At 38.4% G+C, this 19696-nt stretch overlaps 1 protein-coding gene across 1 annotated transcript in view; it reads left to right on the top strand.

The window, feature by feature from the left end:
• Nucleotides 1-10962, top strand: part of HPSE2 (heparanase 2 (inactive)) — a 204275-nt gene extending 193313 nt beyond the window's left edge. Inside the window, exons 10-12 of the mRNA XM_058188912.1 lie at nt 2782-2927; nt 4803-4949; nt 6184-10962. Of these exons, the coding sequence (XP_058044895.1) occupies nt 2782-2927; nt 4803-4949; nt 6184-6349 (459 nt within the window). The 3' untranslated portion in view covers nt 6350-10962. The remainder of the gene's footprint in view (nt 1-2781; nt 2928-4802; nt 4950-6183) is intronic.
• Nucleotides 10963-19696: the final 8734 nt, after the last annotated feature.

Below are 19696 nucleotides of genomic sequence, written 5' to 3'. Positions count from 1 at the left end.
GGAGCTGAACAAAGTTTAAATTTATAGGAATGAAGGTGAACGAAGTTCACAATTTCACACAGCAGGGTGGTTCCTTGCAATTTAATGCAGACCCTCTTATTTGCAGTTCTTCAAAAGGACAGAAGTATTCACTGTTGAAAGTATACAGGGTTCTAATAAGAAAAACACATGTTAATCTTTTAAAATAGCAGGTTTTCTTTTCTTCCATTTCAGTCTAGTAAATTTTACACCTTGTAAGTGAAACTTAGCAGCATCAAAAAGCTCTGAATCTCCATGGCCAGAAATGTACAGGCCTGGTAACATCTGAGACATGCTGCCCACAAGACCTTGGAGTGCAGCATGCAGATTTGGGAAGCAGAAGAGCAGCCACAAAAGCAGAGTTATCCTTTAATAAAGAGGACATTTTCTGCAATTAGATTCTAGGAAAGCATCGGTTGCTGAAATTTTCTCCTAGCTAAAAATGTGTTGATTCAGGCTTCTTATGCCTCACATCTCCAAAAAATGTTTACAAGATGTCAGCTTAGGTAACTTGCATATATTAGAAAAAGACAAAGACATGCATGGTCTGTAGTTCTTATGACACAGAAAGATTTAAAAAATATTGTATGCTTCTTTTTTCATAAAGTTAAGGTTTAATTTTTTAAAAAAACACTGCTTTATAAAATAGACTGATAAGAAAAGGGGAGAGCGAGTAAGGATGGATGAAAATGTGGTATAGATAATTATCAGGCTACTGAGAGACAGAGGCAGAGACACAGACTTATGTTACAAGTCCAAGTTAAAACAGATCTGCTGTTAACGGAGTATCAACATGTAAATACTTTTTTCCAAAGCATTTATACCAAAAAGGCAGTTTGGGGGCCTCAGAAAAATCAAAATCCTATGCAGAGCTTCCTCTAGGATTTCAAACATTCTAAATTAAACATACAGTGCTAAGAAAAAAAGACATATTATGCATGCATCTTCTTTTGAGTAAAACTCACTCAGTGCTAATATCTTTCTTCCTATCCAAAACAGGTGAATTTTTGGGTGGAGAGGTAGAGTCTGTTGAACAGGCAGAAATGGCATCGCTCAGCCGCAGCAGACTCTGAAGCTGGGCTGGGATGCGGTGCCCATTTTTTTCCCGTGGGAGCTATCAGGGAGATGAAAGTGGGTGTTTGGGGCTCTGCAAGACTGCTGGGATGTGAAATTGAATCCTCCCACTAACTCATTGACAAAGACTTGCTATCTTTCCTTTGTGCAAACCCTCCAATGCTGAGAGAAGCCATGGCATCAATCACTGCCTTGGCCTGGCTGCCCATCAGCTGGCGACAAGCTTTGGCTAGGTGCCTTGCAAGAGCTCAGTTGCTCTCCTTTCCATGGTATGGCTGATCTAGCCCTAACTCCAGAGATTCTCTGCTGAAGGAAGGACAATTGAGCTGTTGTGGCACCCATTAAAACAGTTCTGAGGTCTAGGCTAATCCAGTTTGCCAAACTGAATGTCTATCGACTTCTGGAATATCATCCATATCATATATATTATATGATATTCCAGATATTTTCATCTAGCTAGGTTCTTTATAATTTTTGGAGTATTTTGGCAGATACTGAACTGCTGTTTACTAATAAAGTATACTGCCATTTACTTTATTTGATGATAATTTTGGTCTTTACTATTACTTGAAGTAATGCTCAGTTGGAGCAAATTAAAGATTTATCCAAAATCCTAGGCAACTAAAATACAAACATTAAAACATGTAAGAAAACTTCCAAATTATAATAGCATATCTTATGAGAAGCTTACATATTTTTCAGGCTCAGTAGCTACTAGAGGGGATATTCTAAATGTGAGACTTCATGAAAAATATCTAACAAATAATTTCTTATCCTCAGATTTTCATAGTCTTTTCTGTAAGGCATAGTCTTCTGTAAGACAGACTCTAAGTTGTACTGTAAAGTATTATGAAAAGGAGCACGAAATTGTGTTTACACCTTAACTTACAGTAAATACTCTTGTCTGCTTTGCACACCAATCCTAAGGGTATATTGTTCTCATACTTGTTGTAAATGGCACCGTATTGTTCTGCTACATCTCATTTGACAAACACATGTACATTTGTCACTGGAAGGAACAGAACATGAAATGACGAGAGCAGAACCACAAGTGGCATTTTATGTTCTGGGTTTTACAACAATAACTCTCAGAGAACTGGGAGTGGAAGGTCTATTATACTGCAATTATTTGTCAGGTTACAAGCAGCATTTCTTCACCATGTGGTTAGGGCACAGTTTTAGAGCTCAGATCTGGTTGCAGAGGTCTACGGGGCCCCTGGGAATGTAACCTGTAAGTCTCTGCTAGGAGACAGACGTGTCTACATATTAGGATTGTATAAAAGGTCATCTAATTTATGTTTTTTCCAATATCTCCTTTTCTAAACACACCTATATAAGAAACCCCTGGGGTCATGTCACAAACTTTCCATGCAAAAAGATACTTAAATTCTATAGTAGTAGGTTCAGTATTGGATAGAGCTCAAACATTTTTGACAGTATTCTGAAAGGAAGAATTTGTGCAAGTATTGTTTCTCAACACAAGAAAAACACATATTCCACATTCTCCCATATGTATAGCTATTAAAAGTAGAAAAAAAACCTGCCTTATATTTTCTGAACATAGAGAAGCATAATTCTTTACTGTATGCATAGTGTTACTCTTGGACTGCAGCAATATGCTTCATAATCCTTTATACTGTCTCTCCATAAACTCTGTCCTAGGAATAATCAATCTGGCTTTTTTGACAGGACTACTGGCTCTCACTGCTATACAAGCGACTTGTGGGACCCAGAGTACTTGCTGTTCATGTTGCTGGACTGCAGAGAAAACCTCGCCCTGGCAGGGTGATTCGTGATAAGTTACGGATCTATGCTCACTGCACCAGTTACTACAAGTGAGTTATCTCGGAGCAGGTGCAACTATTAAAGTAAAAAATGGAGATTGGGCACTGAAGATCAGCAGACCCAAATGGGGTTAATCAGCGTGAGCTACACCCACAAAAAGAAAATGTTGTCTAATTCAGATGAATCTCTGTGTTCCAGGTTCCCAGAGCTATGTGTCATTATTATACCTGCTAAAGAACAAGCTTCATTATTTGAACAGTAGTGCACTAGGAGGAAAACCCTATATAAATACATGGATAAGTTTTGACCTCCTTTTTTTCCCCCCTCTCTGTGTACAACTTGGCAACGTGGCTTTCTCAGATCATGGAGAGGGGAAGAACAACATTGGTGTTGATAGGGAAGCTCACCTATCTCTGGGACAGTGGTGGGAGCCGTTGTGGATGACATCAAGGGAGTACAGTTCCCCAAAGGCTCCATGGTTTGGTTTCAGTTCCTTCTCTCCCCCCACTTCCCATTTGGGGCACCTAGCCTAGCTAGAGTTTCTACGATAAGCCTTCAAAGCATCCTAGGAGTGTAGGACCTGGGACTTTCCTAAAGACACAGGTCCCTATTGTTACCACTTCACATCACCCAGATGCTTTCAGCAAGGTTCCCCCTCCCCCTCCCCCTCCTAGAGGGAACTTTGGCCAACGGCTGACAGGTAACTGGCAACAGAAACAGGGAGAGATGGGAAAGGGAGAGTAGGCACAGGCCAGCAGACCCCTGACTCCTTTCCATGCCCAGGGCAAATGCTGTAAATGGGGGCCACCTGTGCAGAAGCTGAAGCTAACTCTCTCCTCTTTGGGGATATTCTTGTCTAAGCTTACTTCAAAAGCAGGAGTATTGAAAACCTTATAAATGCTGCCTAAGGAAATAATATGTTTAAAGCTTCAGATGCCTTGCATTATCCCATCTGCATAAACATCCTATAATAAAATAGTGCTGTTAACCACATCATCATCACTGTCACCTTTCAGGAAAGAAATGTAGACTGAAAGATTACCAAAGGCCACTAAAACAATTCATCTGGTTAGCTGATATTTCAACCAGGGACTCTCAACATGTATCTAATGATTCTATTAGCTTTCAAATATCCCTCCCCCAAAGACTTTTCTTTAGCATACAGTATAACTTACTTCTGACCTATAAAATATTGCTTTTTAGGCAGGTATCACTTCAGCATGTAGTGTACATGATGGCAAATTACAGCTAAATAGGATGATTTTAGTTAAACTTGTAAGGGCCTAATTATCCTATTGCTGCCTGCAACAAATATTAAAAACCTGAAGCCCACTCTAATCATCCATTCATCACAGATGTAGTAACTGCACCTGCCTCACATGCCAGTTTCCTATTCAGTTTAATAGCCACTTGTAATTAAACAATGGTAGGGTTGGAAGCCTATTCATTTAACTAGACAGAAAACTATTACATTTACTGCACTAATGGGTATTAACTATTTCCAAGAGAAAATATTGATACGTCAATTGATGCACACCAGGCTAGATCTTGAAGCAAAAATGTTATCTTGTCCTATCTTACTGGAAACATAGGACCTTAACTGCTCTGAAAACACCAGTCCATAGTGGCTTCATTAAGACCAAGGAATTATTGCAGAAAATGTTGGGAGTATCTTTTAGCTAAATCTTTCTCTGCAAAGTGACAGATTGGACAATTGATATGATAGAACATCCTGGATTGAACTGGAGGAAATGTTTCTTGCTGTTAGGCAGTTAAGCTAAGTAAGTCCCAAAATGGGGTTCCTATCACTAGAATTTCATGTTGGGATTGGAAAATAATAGTGAAAATCTTTAATTCTAGAGCTAACACATTATTACTAAAAGCTATTCAAATGGTTCACCTTTAAGCTCTTATCTTTCTCACAGCCATAATTATGTCCGTGGTTCTATCACAATTTACATTATCAACTTGCATCGGTCACGAAAGAAAATCAAGTTGGTGGGGACCCTTCGGGACAAACTTGTCCATCAGTATGTGCTGCAGCCCTATGGTCAGGAAGGACTTCAGTCAAGGTGAGTGCTATTGTCCAGTTCAAGGCCACTATCATAGGAACCCATTAAAGGAACACTTTAGTGACCAAGCATTGATATTAAGCACTGTACTCCATTTATTCATCTATACATATGGTGTGCTACCTGCCATTTAATTTCCATCTTTTGGCTGTCCCAAAAGCTTATGTTATAATAAATCATGTGAATAATCTTCACTTTTAAGAAACCATGTATTTTTGTGTTGTAAACAGAAAAGGCTACCTTTTTGGAACTTGTCACTGTGTCTAATTCCATCCAGCTTTAAAATACTGATGGAGAATCCAGCAATGTTGTTTTCCCAAAAATTCCATCCACGCTTGATCAGAGGTTTCCAGGCCCCATAAAGAAAACTATTCCAATATACCTTCTTGCTTTATTCTCCATTTATTTATAATGCTCTGCACAAAATCAGATAAAAAGAAGTACAGTATTGTACCAAACCTAAGAAGGCTTATATGGTTTAACATTCCATTTTCCTAATGGCCAATGAAATGCCTGTGGAAAACCCACAAATGGAATGCAAGCACAGTAGGCCTCTCTCTCATGTTCTCAGCAAGTAGTGTCGAGTCACATACTGTCTTGGTTTTGGAATTATATTCCAGCATCATGAGTCATATAACTAGATACCGGTTAATGGTATGCTATGAATTTGTCCAATCTGCTTTTAAAGTCTTCCAGACTGTTGATCATCACTGCACCTTGTCATCATGCATGTCCTAGATCAGAGTTCCCCAAACTTTCCAGCTTTGCAGATGGGTGGAGGGGAGAGGGGATGGTTCTGTGTAAATGGGAATGCATGCACTCGCCCACCAATTCCACGGCCCGGTTCTGAACAGCTCAAGGCCCAGTAGTGGGCCATGGCCCGGAGGTTGGGAATCCCTGCCCTGGATTAACCATACATTCGCTAGTTTTTTATTTGTCCTGAATTCTACACTCTTAACCTTATCACCATCCATGTGATTCTAGTATTGGTATAATTTATCTGACAATGGAGTCACTGTCCTAGCCTCGTCCTTTCATAGGATCTTTAGGTTCCATAGCAGAGATGTAAAGATAAAGCTAGTGGCCATCTATCTTGAAGTCTTCTGTATTTCTTTTATCATTGTCATGAAGAACATCTATACTATCTCTAAGTTCTACCTTTCCCCACATTATCTGGAAAGGGGCAGTTTTCTCTTCTACATTTTGACTGAAAAAATGCATTTGGTCTGTGCAGGTCTGTGCAGCTTAATGGACAGTTCCTCACTATGTTGGATGATGGAACCCTGCCAAATCTGAAGCCTCGTCCCCTTCGTCCTGGACGAACCCTTGTTATTCCACCGCTCACTATGAGCTTCTACGTGGTGAAGAATGTTAATGCCCTGGCATGCCGGTATCGGTAGCTCTATCAAACCCCACTACCAAGGGCAGACCTTGAGGCCCTCTTGGGGCACTTCTTGGCAGGGGTGTGTAGACATCACCAGGAAAAGAGGACAGAAGTGCCTCCAGGAAAAAACTATTCACAGATATTTCACATGTTCTTATGGTCCTAGCATCCCCACTTGCTGTGGCGATTTCCAAATAAGCAGTATTTTAAACCCTTTGCAATTTTCTTATAGACTATCATAGAGTGGGTTCTTTGTGCCACCTTGTGGGCAATGAAGAAGCTGTAATATGAAGAATTGTTCCTGGCTTTCTGTGCTCAGCAAGTGGAAAGTCAAGATGCATCCATCACATCAGAGGCTACCAAAAATGTATCAGCAGGAAGAAGCTTAGAATCTAGTATTTCAGCTTTATCCCTGTGGATGGTGTGCCCCCTACTGGCAAGTGGCAACAGAACAAGCAATGTAGCACGGAAAACGCATCTAAAAGAGCCAGAATTGTATCTTGAAGAATTAAGCACCCAGTTGTGCTGCAGAAGACAATCCAGACATGAAATTCTGGACTGTCTATAACTGCTTGAGCCTATGGCATTGTTGGATGGAAAAGAAGAGGATTGGTCTTGGCCACTGTAAATAATGCTGCCTCTTGGGAGCATTTGTTGTAAATGTTAACTATTAAATTATATTTTCTGAAAAGCTGAAAAAATACTTTAAGAATTGAGAAATTGAGGCTTTAAAAAAGTTTTCTACTTCTTGGAGCACCAATCAATTGTATCAGGTGGTGCATGAAAGAATGACAGAAAGGCTTGTAAATATTTAAAAACATCTATTATATTTCTGTTTCAATATTTTGAAGCCTCTGCATCATACTAAGTCTGGGTTGCAAAACTCTGCATGGCAGCAAAGAGCAATAATTTTCTGTGTCTCTTTGCTTTCATGTAGTGGTCATTCAGATTTTTGCAAACCAGATCCAGTAGCTCTATCCCTGCACTTTCTAAAAGTGGTGCTTATATTAAGTTAGATGTCATAACTAATTATGAGCAACCAGACATCTGTTATGTTATTAATAACCCTGCATACTTCTCCAGTCTGAGGATCCATCCTATTGTTTACACTCCGATGCACAATAGCCTTTTAGATACAGTCCACCCCACATTATTTATCTCTATTCATTTCACCTCAGATGCTACTAAAAGAAACAAAGATCTATATACAGTGTTCTCCAAAATTAAATTAAGTTAGCCTGGGGGAGGAAGATAATTCAGATATAAAGTCTTGGGATTTTTTTGGTTGACATTAAATGTAAATGATAACAAGATTTAAAATAAAAAATGAAACTTCCACTATGTTAATATATACTTTTTGTCAAAAGAAAAAGAAGAGAGAGCAACTTTTCACAAGTGCCATCTAATAATAGTAGTTGACTCTTTTATACTTTTGTTATCAGTGTTTAAAGTACAGGCCTCACCAAATAACTTGCCTAATTATTTAATGGCCTCTCAAGTTCAAAAATAGTTTTGATATAAATTTAAAGGTCTCTTATTTTATTACAGAATGAAAATTTCTAAATTGGTTTTCTTGACCCTTTTAGCTCATAATTATTTTGCTATGTGCATGATTGATTTAATTTCCCCTAGGACAACAATCAATTACAGAAAAAAAGTGTGTCAATGTCGTCTTTAGGCATGCAAGACCAGGAATAAAGCAACTAAATCTGAATCATATTATTTATGTAATGCTTTAGAGTTTTCAATTACTTTAGGTATGCTATAATTAATACTATTGTTACTATTATTATTAATCATTACAATAATTGCGGAAAATAGATCAGCATTTTTAGTTCTATATTGCAAATGAAGGATGGATATAGAAGTTAAGAAGCAGTAACCTGTCCTGAAAAAACCTGAGTATAAACACATAGCAAAAGGCAAGAACAAAGAATGTTTTGATTAATGGATTAGCTTATAAATGCTGTAATAATGATTTACTCTATTAACAGGGTGAACTCAATGATCTCTGGAACATATTCCAAGTGTGATGCTATGCTTTCAGCTACAGTATTATGTATATCAATCTCAGTATACTGCTCATCACAGCGTAAAACTGAATAGCATGTATTGCAAAAGCTTGACAACTAATTTGCCAAAAACTCCAGTACCTTTTACTGGGATTGCCTAGGATGCCATGCCTGCCTGTAGCTTGCGAAACAATCTCTTGAGTTTCTGAATGAAATTACAGAAGCTGTATTCCCCACTTTGTTTCTTCATGTCCTCTCACCCAACTCTCTTGCCCTCTCTGCTCTACAGTAATATATATTGCAGCCTGAATTAGATGTACAGAATGTGAAACATGAATTGTGAATGCAGTTTAAAATACAGGTGCATCCTCCAACTATCAATGCAAATATTCTCCCTTTTTGCATCATCTCTGAGAATTACTGAGTAAGGTTGAACCTGGCTGATATTTAGATGTGAGGCTACCAAAAAAGACCAGAGTGGGAATAAGAAAACACATTCCATAAGAAGACAAGTAGAAAATATTTCTCTATTGCTGCACACGAAATAACTTGAAATTCTTCTCCTGTTCCTAAACTCAGAATCTTTGGTGAAGAATAGAAAAGTGATAGTGAGGAAGGGTTGGAATACAAAACGGAAAAGCAAAATTTAGTGTTGCTTACAGTCCAACAAAATAACCTGCAAAGATTTAACCCAAAATAGTAAAAATTAAAGGTAAAGTTTCTTTTCTCTACATTTTCTTCCCCTAAAAGGTGGATAATATCCAGTTTAGAAGAAAATATGTTTTCTCAATAAAGAATTGTTAAGAAATGTAGATGCTTCCATGGTTTTTGAACCACTAGGTCTGTTCAGGAAACCTAATGGACAGTGTCTAGTACCGTGATGGCGAACCTATGGCACGCCTGCTGGACATGGGACACAGAGCCATCTCTCCAGGCATATGAGCTATCACCCGTTGCTCTTCTGGGTTCCAGCATGCCGGTCAGCTGGTCTTCACGTGAGAGCGCTGGAAACCGGAAAAGCAGCTGCCCAGTACGGATGCACACGCTGAAAGATAATCTTCCCGTTTTTGGCACATGCATTCACCCCGACCACCTGGTCTTCCCAGTTTATGGTGCACCCCTGCACGTGAAGACCAGCTGGCCATTGCGCTGGAACCCGGAAGAGCAACGGGTGATAGCTCGTGTGCCCAAAGATGCGGAGAGGGGATCTCAGCGATCACTTCCTAGGGGATCAGAGCTATTGGCCAGGACTGGCGGGGCTTCCCTCCTTCCCCGCCTGAGTGGGCTTCTTGTGCGGCCCCAGCCCTCCAACTCATGGTACCGACACACATCCACGGTTCGGAGTGCTGGCCGGCTTAGAGTAGCGGCTTAGAGCAGCAGCAGCAGCAGCAGGAGAGACCAGCCGGCCCCTGCAGCCGCTCCCCTGCCAGTGAGTCAGGCCCTCAGCGGCATCTCCATGCATGAGGAACTGCGCTCTCCTTCATTCCTCCTGGGGCAGCTCGCCTCCCTGATGACAGCTCCTTTTCCATCATGTCTTCCTCTAGCTGGTCTTCACTCGCGCATGCGCACCAGAAACTGGAAAACTAGGTGGCCGGTGCACATGCACGCGCTGGAAACTGGAAGATCGCAGCTGCTCTGTTAAATGTTAACTAAAGTGATATTAAGTTGGTCAGTGATATGAAGTAAAAGCATCAGAATTCTTGTACATAGAGTAATGCAATAGCTAGCATATATGAGTAGCACAGATGAGTAGAATTTAAGCATATTTTCTTGAATTTTTCTTCAGCAGAATGGGAATCAACTTCTATTTTAATAAGTCAATTGGAAACCCATAGACTCAACTTCTTGTTCTTCAGGTAACAAATGAATTTCCATTACTAGACATAAATATTTTAAGCCTGAGCTGCAAAACTTTATTTTAAAGCTTCTACTTGTCTTATATTTGTTCCCTGGGCAAATATGACAATCTCTTGAATAATTATTTTTTCAATCTCTATAAGAAAATTCCAGAGTTGGAATTGGTTAACCTCATAATATGCACATCCTTTGACACTACACAATATCCCTACTCTAATTAAACTGTACAAAAAGAGTTTGTGAAGAATTTAGAGCTGTCTTTTTAAAACAATAACAACAAAATAGAATTGTTGAACAGCAAAATGAAATAGCACTGTGTTGTAGCCTGTTCCTGGTCACATAAAGTCATAGCAATTTGGGAATGTTGGACCAATATTTTCTATTGGTTTCATATTTTCTATTTTCTATGGGATTCCTTCTGTGGCTCAGGTCCTTTTCTGCACTGGCAGTAGTGCATCAAGGTAATTCTATCACTTGCTGTTTTACTCAAGAGATTGTTTTTCTACAGGCATTTCCAGGTTCTGCTTTGCCATTAGCAGCATCTGCTTGTTAATCCACAGCCATCTGAAGATAAACAGGACTACTTTCTCCATGTAGGTTTGGTATCCAAAGTAGTGCTTCCTTGGTAATCACATCACTTTTTGATATTCAATTATTGTAAAAAAATCCACTTTGTTTATCTCAGTTTAAGATTGAATATGGTATAATTGGATTGAGCAGTCTAAATGTTTATAGATGTGAATTAAATATCACAACTGTGTCCTTACATTGTTCAATGACAGAAACTTAACATATAGAAAAACCCTTGTATCTTTTCCCAACCACTTCATTTCAGATCACTTATTGTTGAAATGCATTTTATTTTGACTAAATTTCTATAAAATGAAGAATGAGCGTAAACACTACAAATTGATAATATGGTTTGTTGGTTCTTGGTTTAACGTATTATATGTTAACTTAGCCATTTTGCTGTATACAATGAATCAAAGTTAAACAAACCATGGTGTGTGAACCAATCTAGAAGAGTATAAAAAGAAGCATCCAAGTAAAAGATGAAAAGTCTTATTTTTATTATTTGACCATCATGCATGGGCCCAATTCAGTATGTATGAACACAAATATTTTCACTCTTTTCCAGAGGATGCATTATCTTCCAGGTCAGAGGTTTCCATGATCTTGTACCAGAAAGCACAACTGCTTACAGTCCTAGCAATCCTAAGGTTTTCCTAGGAAATCCTAGAAACGTGTATGTTATCCGGAATTGCTAATGTCATGGCCTAAAATGTAATTAAATACATTTCATATCTGAGGAATATGTCATGTGTGTCATCCCAAAGTAGTGGTAGGGAGATATATGCCATTCCCCAATAGTTAATGTGATGAGCATGGTCACATTCTTATGTCTGCAAAATGATGCTGGTAATATACATGTTGACAGTGAGGAGACATAATCACAAACACACAATTCCTTGAACTACATTTCTTTCAAGAATATCTCAGATTTTCTTAGTCTAAGTACTCATAATACAAAATCTATTTCTCCCATAAATAATCCAGTCACCCCCACAATAACTGAACCCCATTCAGGTTCCATTCATTCATTGCTCATTTCTTTCTCAGTTTTGTCCCTCTGCACTGCTTCCTCTTCCCACTGATCAAATAACACTTATATGTTCTTCTCCCTTTAACAAGAACAATGAGGCTGACCACTTTTCTATGTGATTGGAGAGTTCTATCAGAACAAAAATATGCCTTTCAGCTGCCACAATATTTATTTCATAAGGATATTTTGGAGTCCCAAAGGTGCTTTTTCGAGAGGTTTTTCTTTGAAGACATTTCTGGTTTTTCTTTGAAGACGTTTCTGTTTTTTCTTTGAAGACGTTTCGCTTCTCCTCCAAGAAGCTTCTTCAGCTCTGACTGGATGGTGGGAAATGGAAGGATTTATACTCAGTATAAACCAGAAAGTCCAGTTGCCCCTTGAAAAAGCACCTTTAGGATAACCATGACCTGGATATCTGAGAATCTTCATAGATGATATTTTGGGGTCTTTTGAAGCCTTGAGATATTCTCCAGTGTAAAAATAGCAGGTGGCTATAGGCCAACTCTTCAGGCTGAAGCACTCCTAACCACTGTGAAAAAGAAGAGATGGTCTGTAGGGGCAGTGGGTGTTATCTCTTGATATAGCAATGCCCATGGGCATTATTTATATTTGATATATATTATAGGAGGAGTATACTAATTATTGCAGTGAAGAGGTCCTATTGGAACAACAGTGAACTAGAAGTAACTAATACTTGTATATAGTCATTACCTAAATATGGAATAGATAACTTCTGTACCTCTAACTCTTGTTGATCAACTCCCATTATTTCTAATCTGTGATTGTGCTAGCTAGTCTGCTGAGAACTGAAATTTAATAGCCTCTGGACCAATGATTCCCCATTTTTAGTCTACAGCAGCTCCAATCTGAGGGAGATAGATAAATTATAACATGGGTATATTTCTGAACGTGGCTGCATATTTAACTAGTAACAGAAAAATATACAATTTAATGATACAGTAATAGAAATAAAGAGAAAGCAGCAACAGTTTGAAAACAATGTAATAAATAAACAGCTTGAAAGTTGTGTTCATTTGCAAAAGTTGACAAGTAGCATAAACTGACACAGTATTAATTCGGAGCAGGCATAGATTTCCTCTTTTTATGTTTAAAGTCTACATTTCTTATGTCTTGACAAATTCCAAATACCCTGGGAATTTGTCAAGAAGGAGAAAACCATGCATACACAGTGATTGATGTGTCTCAACGATTCTGTGACTTTTATCCCAAAATGTGACAACAGAAAGGTATATATTTATATAGATGAAAATACTACATGCATTAACATTTTAGTTCCTGAACTGCAAATCCAACAACTAGGCAGTTGCAACAAAGCCTATTCAACATTCTGAGCACTAACATGCTCAGACACTATTTCTTGTAGCTTTCAAATATATATATATGTGTGTGTGTGTGTGTGTGTGTGTGTGTGTGTGTGTGTAGGTCTTTGGTTATTCGGGTTTTCTCCCGCGTAAAATTGGAAGTGTTGGCGACGTTTCAACGAAGTCTCATTCGTCATCTTCAGGCTTCAGCTTCGTGCTTCTGGGAGCAAGAAGCACGAAGCTGCTCCCAGAAGCACGAAGCTGAAGCCTGAAGATGACGAATGAGACTTCGTCAGCATCGCCAAGACACTCAATTTCTGTGAGAAACCCAATAACCAAAGACCTACATACAAACACCGCAAAAACTCAGAAAAATATATATATATATATATATATATATATATATATATATATATATATATATATATATATATATATATATATATATATATATATATATATATATATATATATATTCCTTTTAACTGCTAGTGGGGGTTTGAACTGATTGGTTGGGGGTTTGGCTATGCTCTGATTGGATGGTGGGGTTGGCTGTGCTCTGATTCAATACAAACACCCGCGAAAACCTCAGGATATATATATATATATATAAATATATATATATATATATATATATATATATATATATATATATATATATATATATATATATATATATATATATATATATATTCCTTAAACTTATAAACTTAAAATCAATAAATCAAATCAATCTGTTTTTAACTCTATAAAACTTTAAAATACCTTCCAAGAAACTTCATTTACATAAAAACTGATTTATCAACTATTTGTTAACAGTTATTCCAGCATGCCATAATAATAGCAGGTTTATTTCATACTGATAATAATGTATATTTCAAGTTAAACAAATAATAAGTCATGCAAAATAAAATGCAATATACAATATAAATTACATTATTTTAATTTATAATTTGGGGAAACTGAACTAAGGCCCTCTTCCCTTTTAAAAAACATTTTATTGAAAAATGTAAAAAAATAGTGAAAAAGAAATAGTGAAAAAAAGAAAACCAAGAAAGAAAAATACAAAATAGAAAATGCAAAAAAAGGAGAAAAAACATTAAAGAAATGATTTCTGATCTTCATCACAAGTATCAACTTATAATTCTTCACCTCTTGTAAGAATACATGGAAGTATCTCTTCTTCCCATAACTCATTTTTATTGATATGCAAATCCATAAGGATCTATTATTTCCAATATTTAATATTGACATAAAACTTTTCATAGTTAAAAGGGGTAAAAATTATATCTGCAACACAATGTTTTTGATAGACATAGCCAGCCAGCCACAGGTATTTTGTCCATATTGAAACTGATCCTTCATGAAACAGTATCATTATACCTGCCTGAATTTCAATTAGGTAAAAAAATCAGCTATGGTATCAACTTAAATCCAAAGAAAAGATGAAAATGTATATTCTAGACAATAACCAAAGACCTACATACAAACACCATGAAAACCTCAGGATATATATATATATATATATATATATATATATATATATATATATATATATATATATATATATATATATATATATATATATATATATATATATATGTCGGTCGGTCGGTCGGTCTTTGGATATTCGAGTTTTCTCCCGCGTAAAATTGGAAGTGTCTTGGCGACGGTTCGACATAGTCTCATTTGTCATCTTCAGGCTGGTGTTATCAGCTTCGTGCTTCTAGGAGCAATGTGTGATCGCAGCTGTTTCTTCCTTTTAACTGCTAGTGGGGGTTTGAACTGATTGGTTGGGGGTTTGGCTATGCTCTGATTGGATGGTGGGGTTGGCTGTGCTCTGATTCAATACAAACACCCGCGAAAACCTCAGGATATATATATATATATATATATATATATATATATATATTTCCTTAAACTTATAAACTTAAAATCAATAAATCAAATCAATCTGTTTTTAACTCTATAAAACTTTAAAATACCTTCCAAGAAACTTCATTTACATAAAAACTGATTTATCAACTATTTGTTAACAGTTATTCCAGTATGCCATAATAATAGCAGGTTTATTTCATACTGATAATAATGTATATTTCAAGTTAAACAAATAATAAGTCATGCAAAATAAAATGCAATATACAATTTAAATTACATTATTTTAATTTATAATTTGGGGAAACTGAACTAAGGCCCTCTTCCCTTTTAAAAAACATTTTATTGAAAAATGTAAAAAAATAGTGAAAAAGAAATAGTGAAAAAAAGAAAACCAAGAAAGAAAAATACAAAATAGAAAATGCAAAAAAAGGAGAAAAAACATTAAAGAAATGATTTCTGATCTTCATCACAAGTATCAACTTAGTAATTCTTCACCTCTTGTAAGAATACATGGAAGTATCTCTTCTTCCCATAACTCATTTTTATTGATATGCAAATCCATAAGGATCTATTATTTCCAATATTTAATATTGACATAAAACTTTTCATAGTTAAAAGGGGTAAAAATTATATCTGCAACACAATGTTTTTGATAGACATAGCCAGCCAGCCACAGGTATTTTGTCCATATTGAAACTGATCCTTCATGAAACAGTATCATTATACCTGCCAGAATTTCAATTAGGTAAAAAAATCAGCTATGGTATCAACTTAAATCCAAAGAAAAGATGAAAATGTATATTCTAGACAATAACCAAAACTAAAATAAAGGTCAAATTATAAGCCTGAAATTTTGGCATAATAAAGCCACTTTTTGATTCAGTATTTATTCAGTATTAATATCTGGTTTAAAACATAATATCCCATTTGTACATTTGCCCCTCATCTTTGTATGTATTCTTTTAATATTTCCAGAATTTCTATTAACACAGACAAAATCTCATATTAAAAAGAATATAAGAAAGAAGGCATCTTTGATCTGTACCATTTCATAAAGTTTGTTAATTTACAGGTCTAATAAATCATATGAATCCAAACTATATAGCTCTGGAGAAACCCCAGATAAATCAAAATCTGTCTCAAAAAATCTCCTTCCTTCCCCCTCCTTCTTTTCTCAGTAACCAAAATCTGCCCATTTTGCGTTAGAGGCAAAACACCAGACCTGTCAAAAGCTTGACAGTCTGGTATAAATCCAATCAAACCTGCATGCATAACAATTGGAAAAACAATGTATAAGACAAATTGCTGTTAAAAACCTAGTATCCACATTCATCAAGAAAATATGTTTATAATTAGAACACATAGTATATACTTCCCTATTTGAAAATATCTGTATTATTTTACTCATTAAATGTATAGGAATTTGTTTGAAAAAGTTTTATTATATATCTCCAAGAAAATAAAAGATATACACTCATATATTTTGTATCAGTCAATGGGAAAACAATCAAGGCCAGTGGCCAGGAGCTTTTCCTGGTTTCAGATTTAACTGCAGTGACAATTTCTTGAAGTAAAAGAGGTAAAGTAAAATTAATGACCTGGCCCTATAATAACTGCAGTAATCTCACATTGTGTGCGCTTTTTAAAAGAAATCTATTTCATCATTTGTTGATGAATTGGACCTAAACAATTTATAATTTTTAGAAGTGTTGATTGATCTAGAACCCGTATAGTTTCCCATGTGAATAAATGCTACAATACTACATTGCTTAATTTCTGTCTAAAGGCCATTAGCTTATAGATTTTTCTCCTTTCCCAATATTGTTGCCTGGTGCAGTGTAATAAAAAATCTGTTTTAGAGGCATAAAGCTTGTGAGACTCCCATTTAGCAGACACCAAAGATTTACGTTACTCAGGGTTGAATGAAATCCATAAAGAATTAATAATTCTTTAACTTTTTTCTGTGGGGATTTAACTTTAACTAATTGTTGCTCAATTTTTTAAGAACATTATCAGTAATTCACTTCAAATACGTAAATGCTTTGGCAATGTCCCATATCAGAGACAGTGATGTAATCTTGTCCCTACCGTTATTACTATGGGGGAAAAAATACAATGTTCTTTTCTACCTGCTCAATTAAACCTTAATGCTTTAACAAAGTTACCCTTAAAAAGGTAAAGATAAAGGTTCCCCTCGCACATGCGTGCTAGTCGTTCCGACTCTAGGGGGCGGTGCTCAAATAAGGTTATAAATTTCACAAAAACATAATCTGAAATTGTACATCGATTTTATCTGATGTATATCTGAAATCGTACATCCTGGCTTAATTTTAAATACCAAGGAATGTGAAACATGGACATGGACAGGTTGTTGGGTAGACTGAATGCCACCACGTGTTTACTAGACCCGTGCCCCTCCTGGCTGGTGCTGGCCACTCAGGAGGTGACACGAGGCTGGCTCCAGGCGATTACGATCGCTTCTTTGGTGGAGGGCGTCTTTCCGGCCGCCTTGAAAGAGGCGGTGGTGAGACCCCTCCTTAAGAAGCCTTCCCTGGACCCGGCTGTTTTAGGTAATTATCGTCCGGTCTCCAACCCGCCGCGAAGGTTGTAGAGAGTATGGTGGCATATCAGTTTCTGCACCTGGATGAAACCGTCTATCTAGACCTGCTCCAGTCCGGTTTCCGCCCGGTTACAGCACAGAGACGGCTATGGTCGCGTTGGTGGATGATCTCTGGAGGGCCAGGGATAGGGGTTGTTCCTCTGCCCTGGTCCTATTAGACCTCTCAGCGGCTTTCGATACCATCGACCATGGTATCCTGCTGCGCCGGCTGGAGGGACTGGGAGTGGGAGGCACCGTTTATCGGTGGTTCTCCTCCTATCTCTCCGACCGGTCGCAGTCGGTGTTGACAGGGGGCAGAGGTCGGCCCGAGGTGCCTCACTTGTGGGTGCCGCAGGGTCGATCCTCTCGCCTTCTGTTTAACATCTACATGAAGCCGCTGGGTGAGATCATCAGTGGTTTCGCGTGAGGTATCAGCTGTATGCGGATGACACCCAGCTGTACCTTTCACGCGGACCACCCCAACGAAGCTATCAAGTGCTGTCCCGTGTCTGGAGGCTGTACGGGTCTGGATGGGGAGAAACAGGCTCAAGCTCAATCCTCCAAGACAGAGTGGCTGTGGATGCCAGCATCCCAGTACAGTCAGCTAAATCCGCGGCTGACCATCGGTGGCGAGTCATTGGCCCCGATGGAGGGGGTGCGCAACTTAGGCGTCCTCCTGGATGAACGGCTGTCTTTGGAAGATCATTTGACGGCCGTCTCCAGGAGAGCGTTTTACCAGGTTCGCCTGGTGCGCCAGTTGCGCCCCTTTCTGGACCGGGATGCCCTGTGCACAGTCACCCACGCACTCGTGACGTCTCGCCTGGATTACTGCAATGCTCTCTACATGGGGCTCCCCTTGAAGGGCATCCGGAGGCTGCAGTTAGTCCAGAATGCGGCTGCGCGGGTGATAGAGGGAGCCCCTCGTGGCTCCCGTATAACACCCATCCTGCGCAGACTGCACTGGCTACCTGTGGCCTTCCGGGTGCGCTTCAAGGTTTTGGTGACCACCTTTAAAGCGCTCCATGGCATAGGGCCGGGTTATCTACAGGACCGCCTACTGCTACCGAATACCTCTCACCGACCCGTGCGCTCTCACAGAGAGGGACTCCTCAGGGTGCCGTCAGCGAGGCAATGTCGTCTGGCGACGCCCAGGGGAAGGGCCTTCTCTGTGGGTGCTCCCACCCTCTGGAATGAACTGCCCCCAGGACTTCGTCAGCTTCCTGACCTTCGGACCTTCCGCCGCGAGCTTAAAACATACCTATTTAACTGCGCAGGACTGAGTTAGTTTTTAGTTTGTGGGTTTTAACTTGGGTTTTAATTTTTTATATTTTTAATTATTAGGCTTTTGAATAAGTTTTTAAATTGTTTTTAGAATTGTATTTATTGCTTTTAAATGCCTGTAAACCGCCCTGAGTCCTTTGGGAGATAGGGCGGTATATAAATATAAACAATAAATAAATAAATAAAACAGGAAAAGGACTAAGAACATCATCTGGTTATCATGATGCAAAGAAGCTTCACGTACCATTTTCTGAAGATACAGCCTCAGAAGGGAGTGTCTATCCTGTAGACAACCTGCTATTGAAAGTTCAAGGTGTTCCAGCATGAAATCAGTGCTTTCCCAACTCCTGCAGCAAAAGGCCTGCCAAGCGGATATTACAATGATATGTATCAGGGGAATAGTACCCTTGTGGGAAAGGAATGTAGGTCCTCTATGAAGTTAATATTCCCAGCAGAGCCTCATCTGATAATTTATGTCTCCAGTGGAGTGGTGAGGCAGGGGGGGAAAAGCTGCACAGTACAAATGCACCACCAAGCATTGTGCCCAGGAGCTGCTGTTCAATTGTTGTACCCTGTGTGTATAGGCTTATGTGTGAGCCATGCAGGAGTTCTTATGACCCTTCTTTTCCTTGCCCAAGGATCATAGGCCTGTGGTGCTTTGATGTTGGGCTTTGCCTTTGTCATCTTCTGTTTCTACATCTCCCTGCCGATAAATATTTCATAAGGCACACAGAAATGCCTAGGGGAAAACAGAATTGAAGCTTGACTACACTTATGTAGATGAGTAAACGGGCACAAAAGGCCATCTCTAGCA

This window comes from Ahaetulla prasina, chromosome 6 (assembly GCF_028640845.1).
Source record: "Ahaetulla prasina isolate Xishuangbanna chromosome 6, ASM2864084v1, whole genome shotgun sequence".
In the NCBI taxonomy this organism is placed as follows: domain Eukaryota; kingdom Metazoa; phylum Chordata; class Lepidosauria; order Squamata; family Colubridae; genus Ahaetulla; species Ahaetulla prasina.
This window is presented reverse-complemented; position numbering and strand designations above follow the sequence as displayed.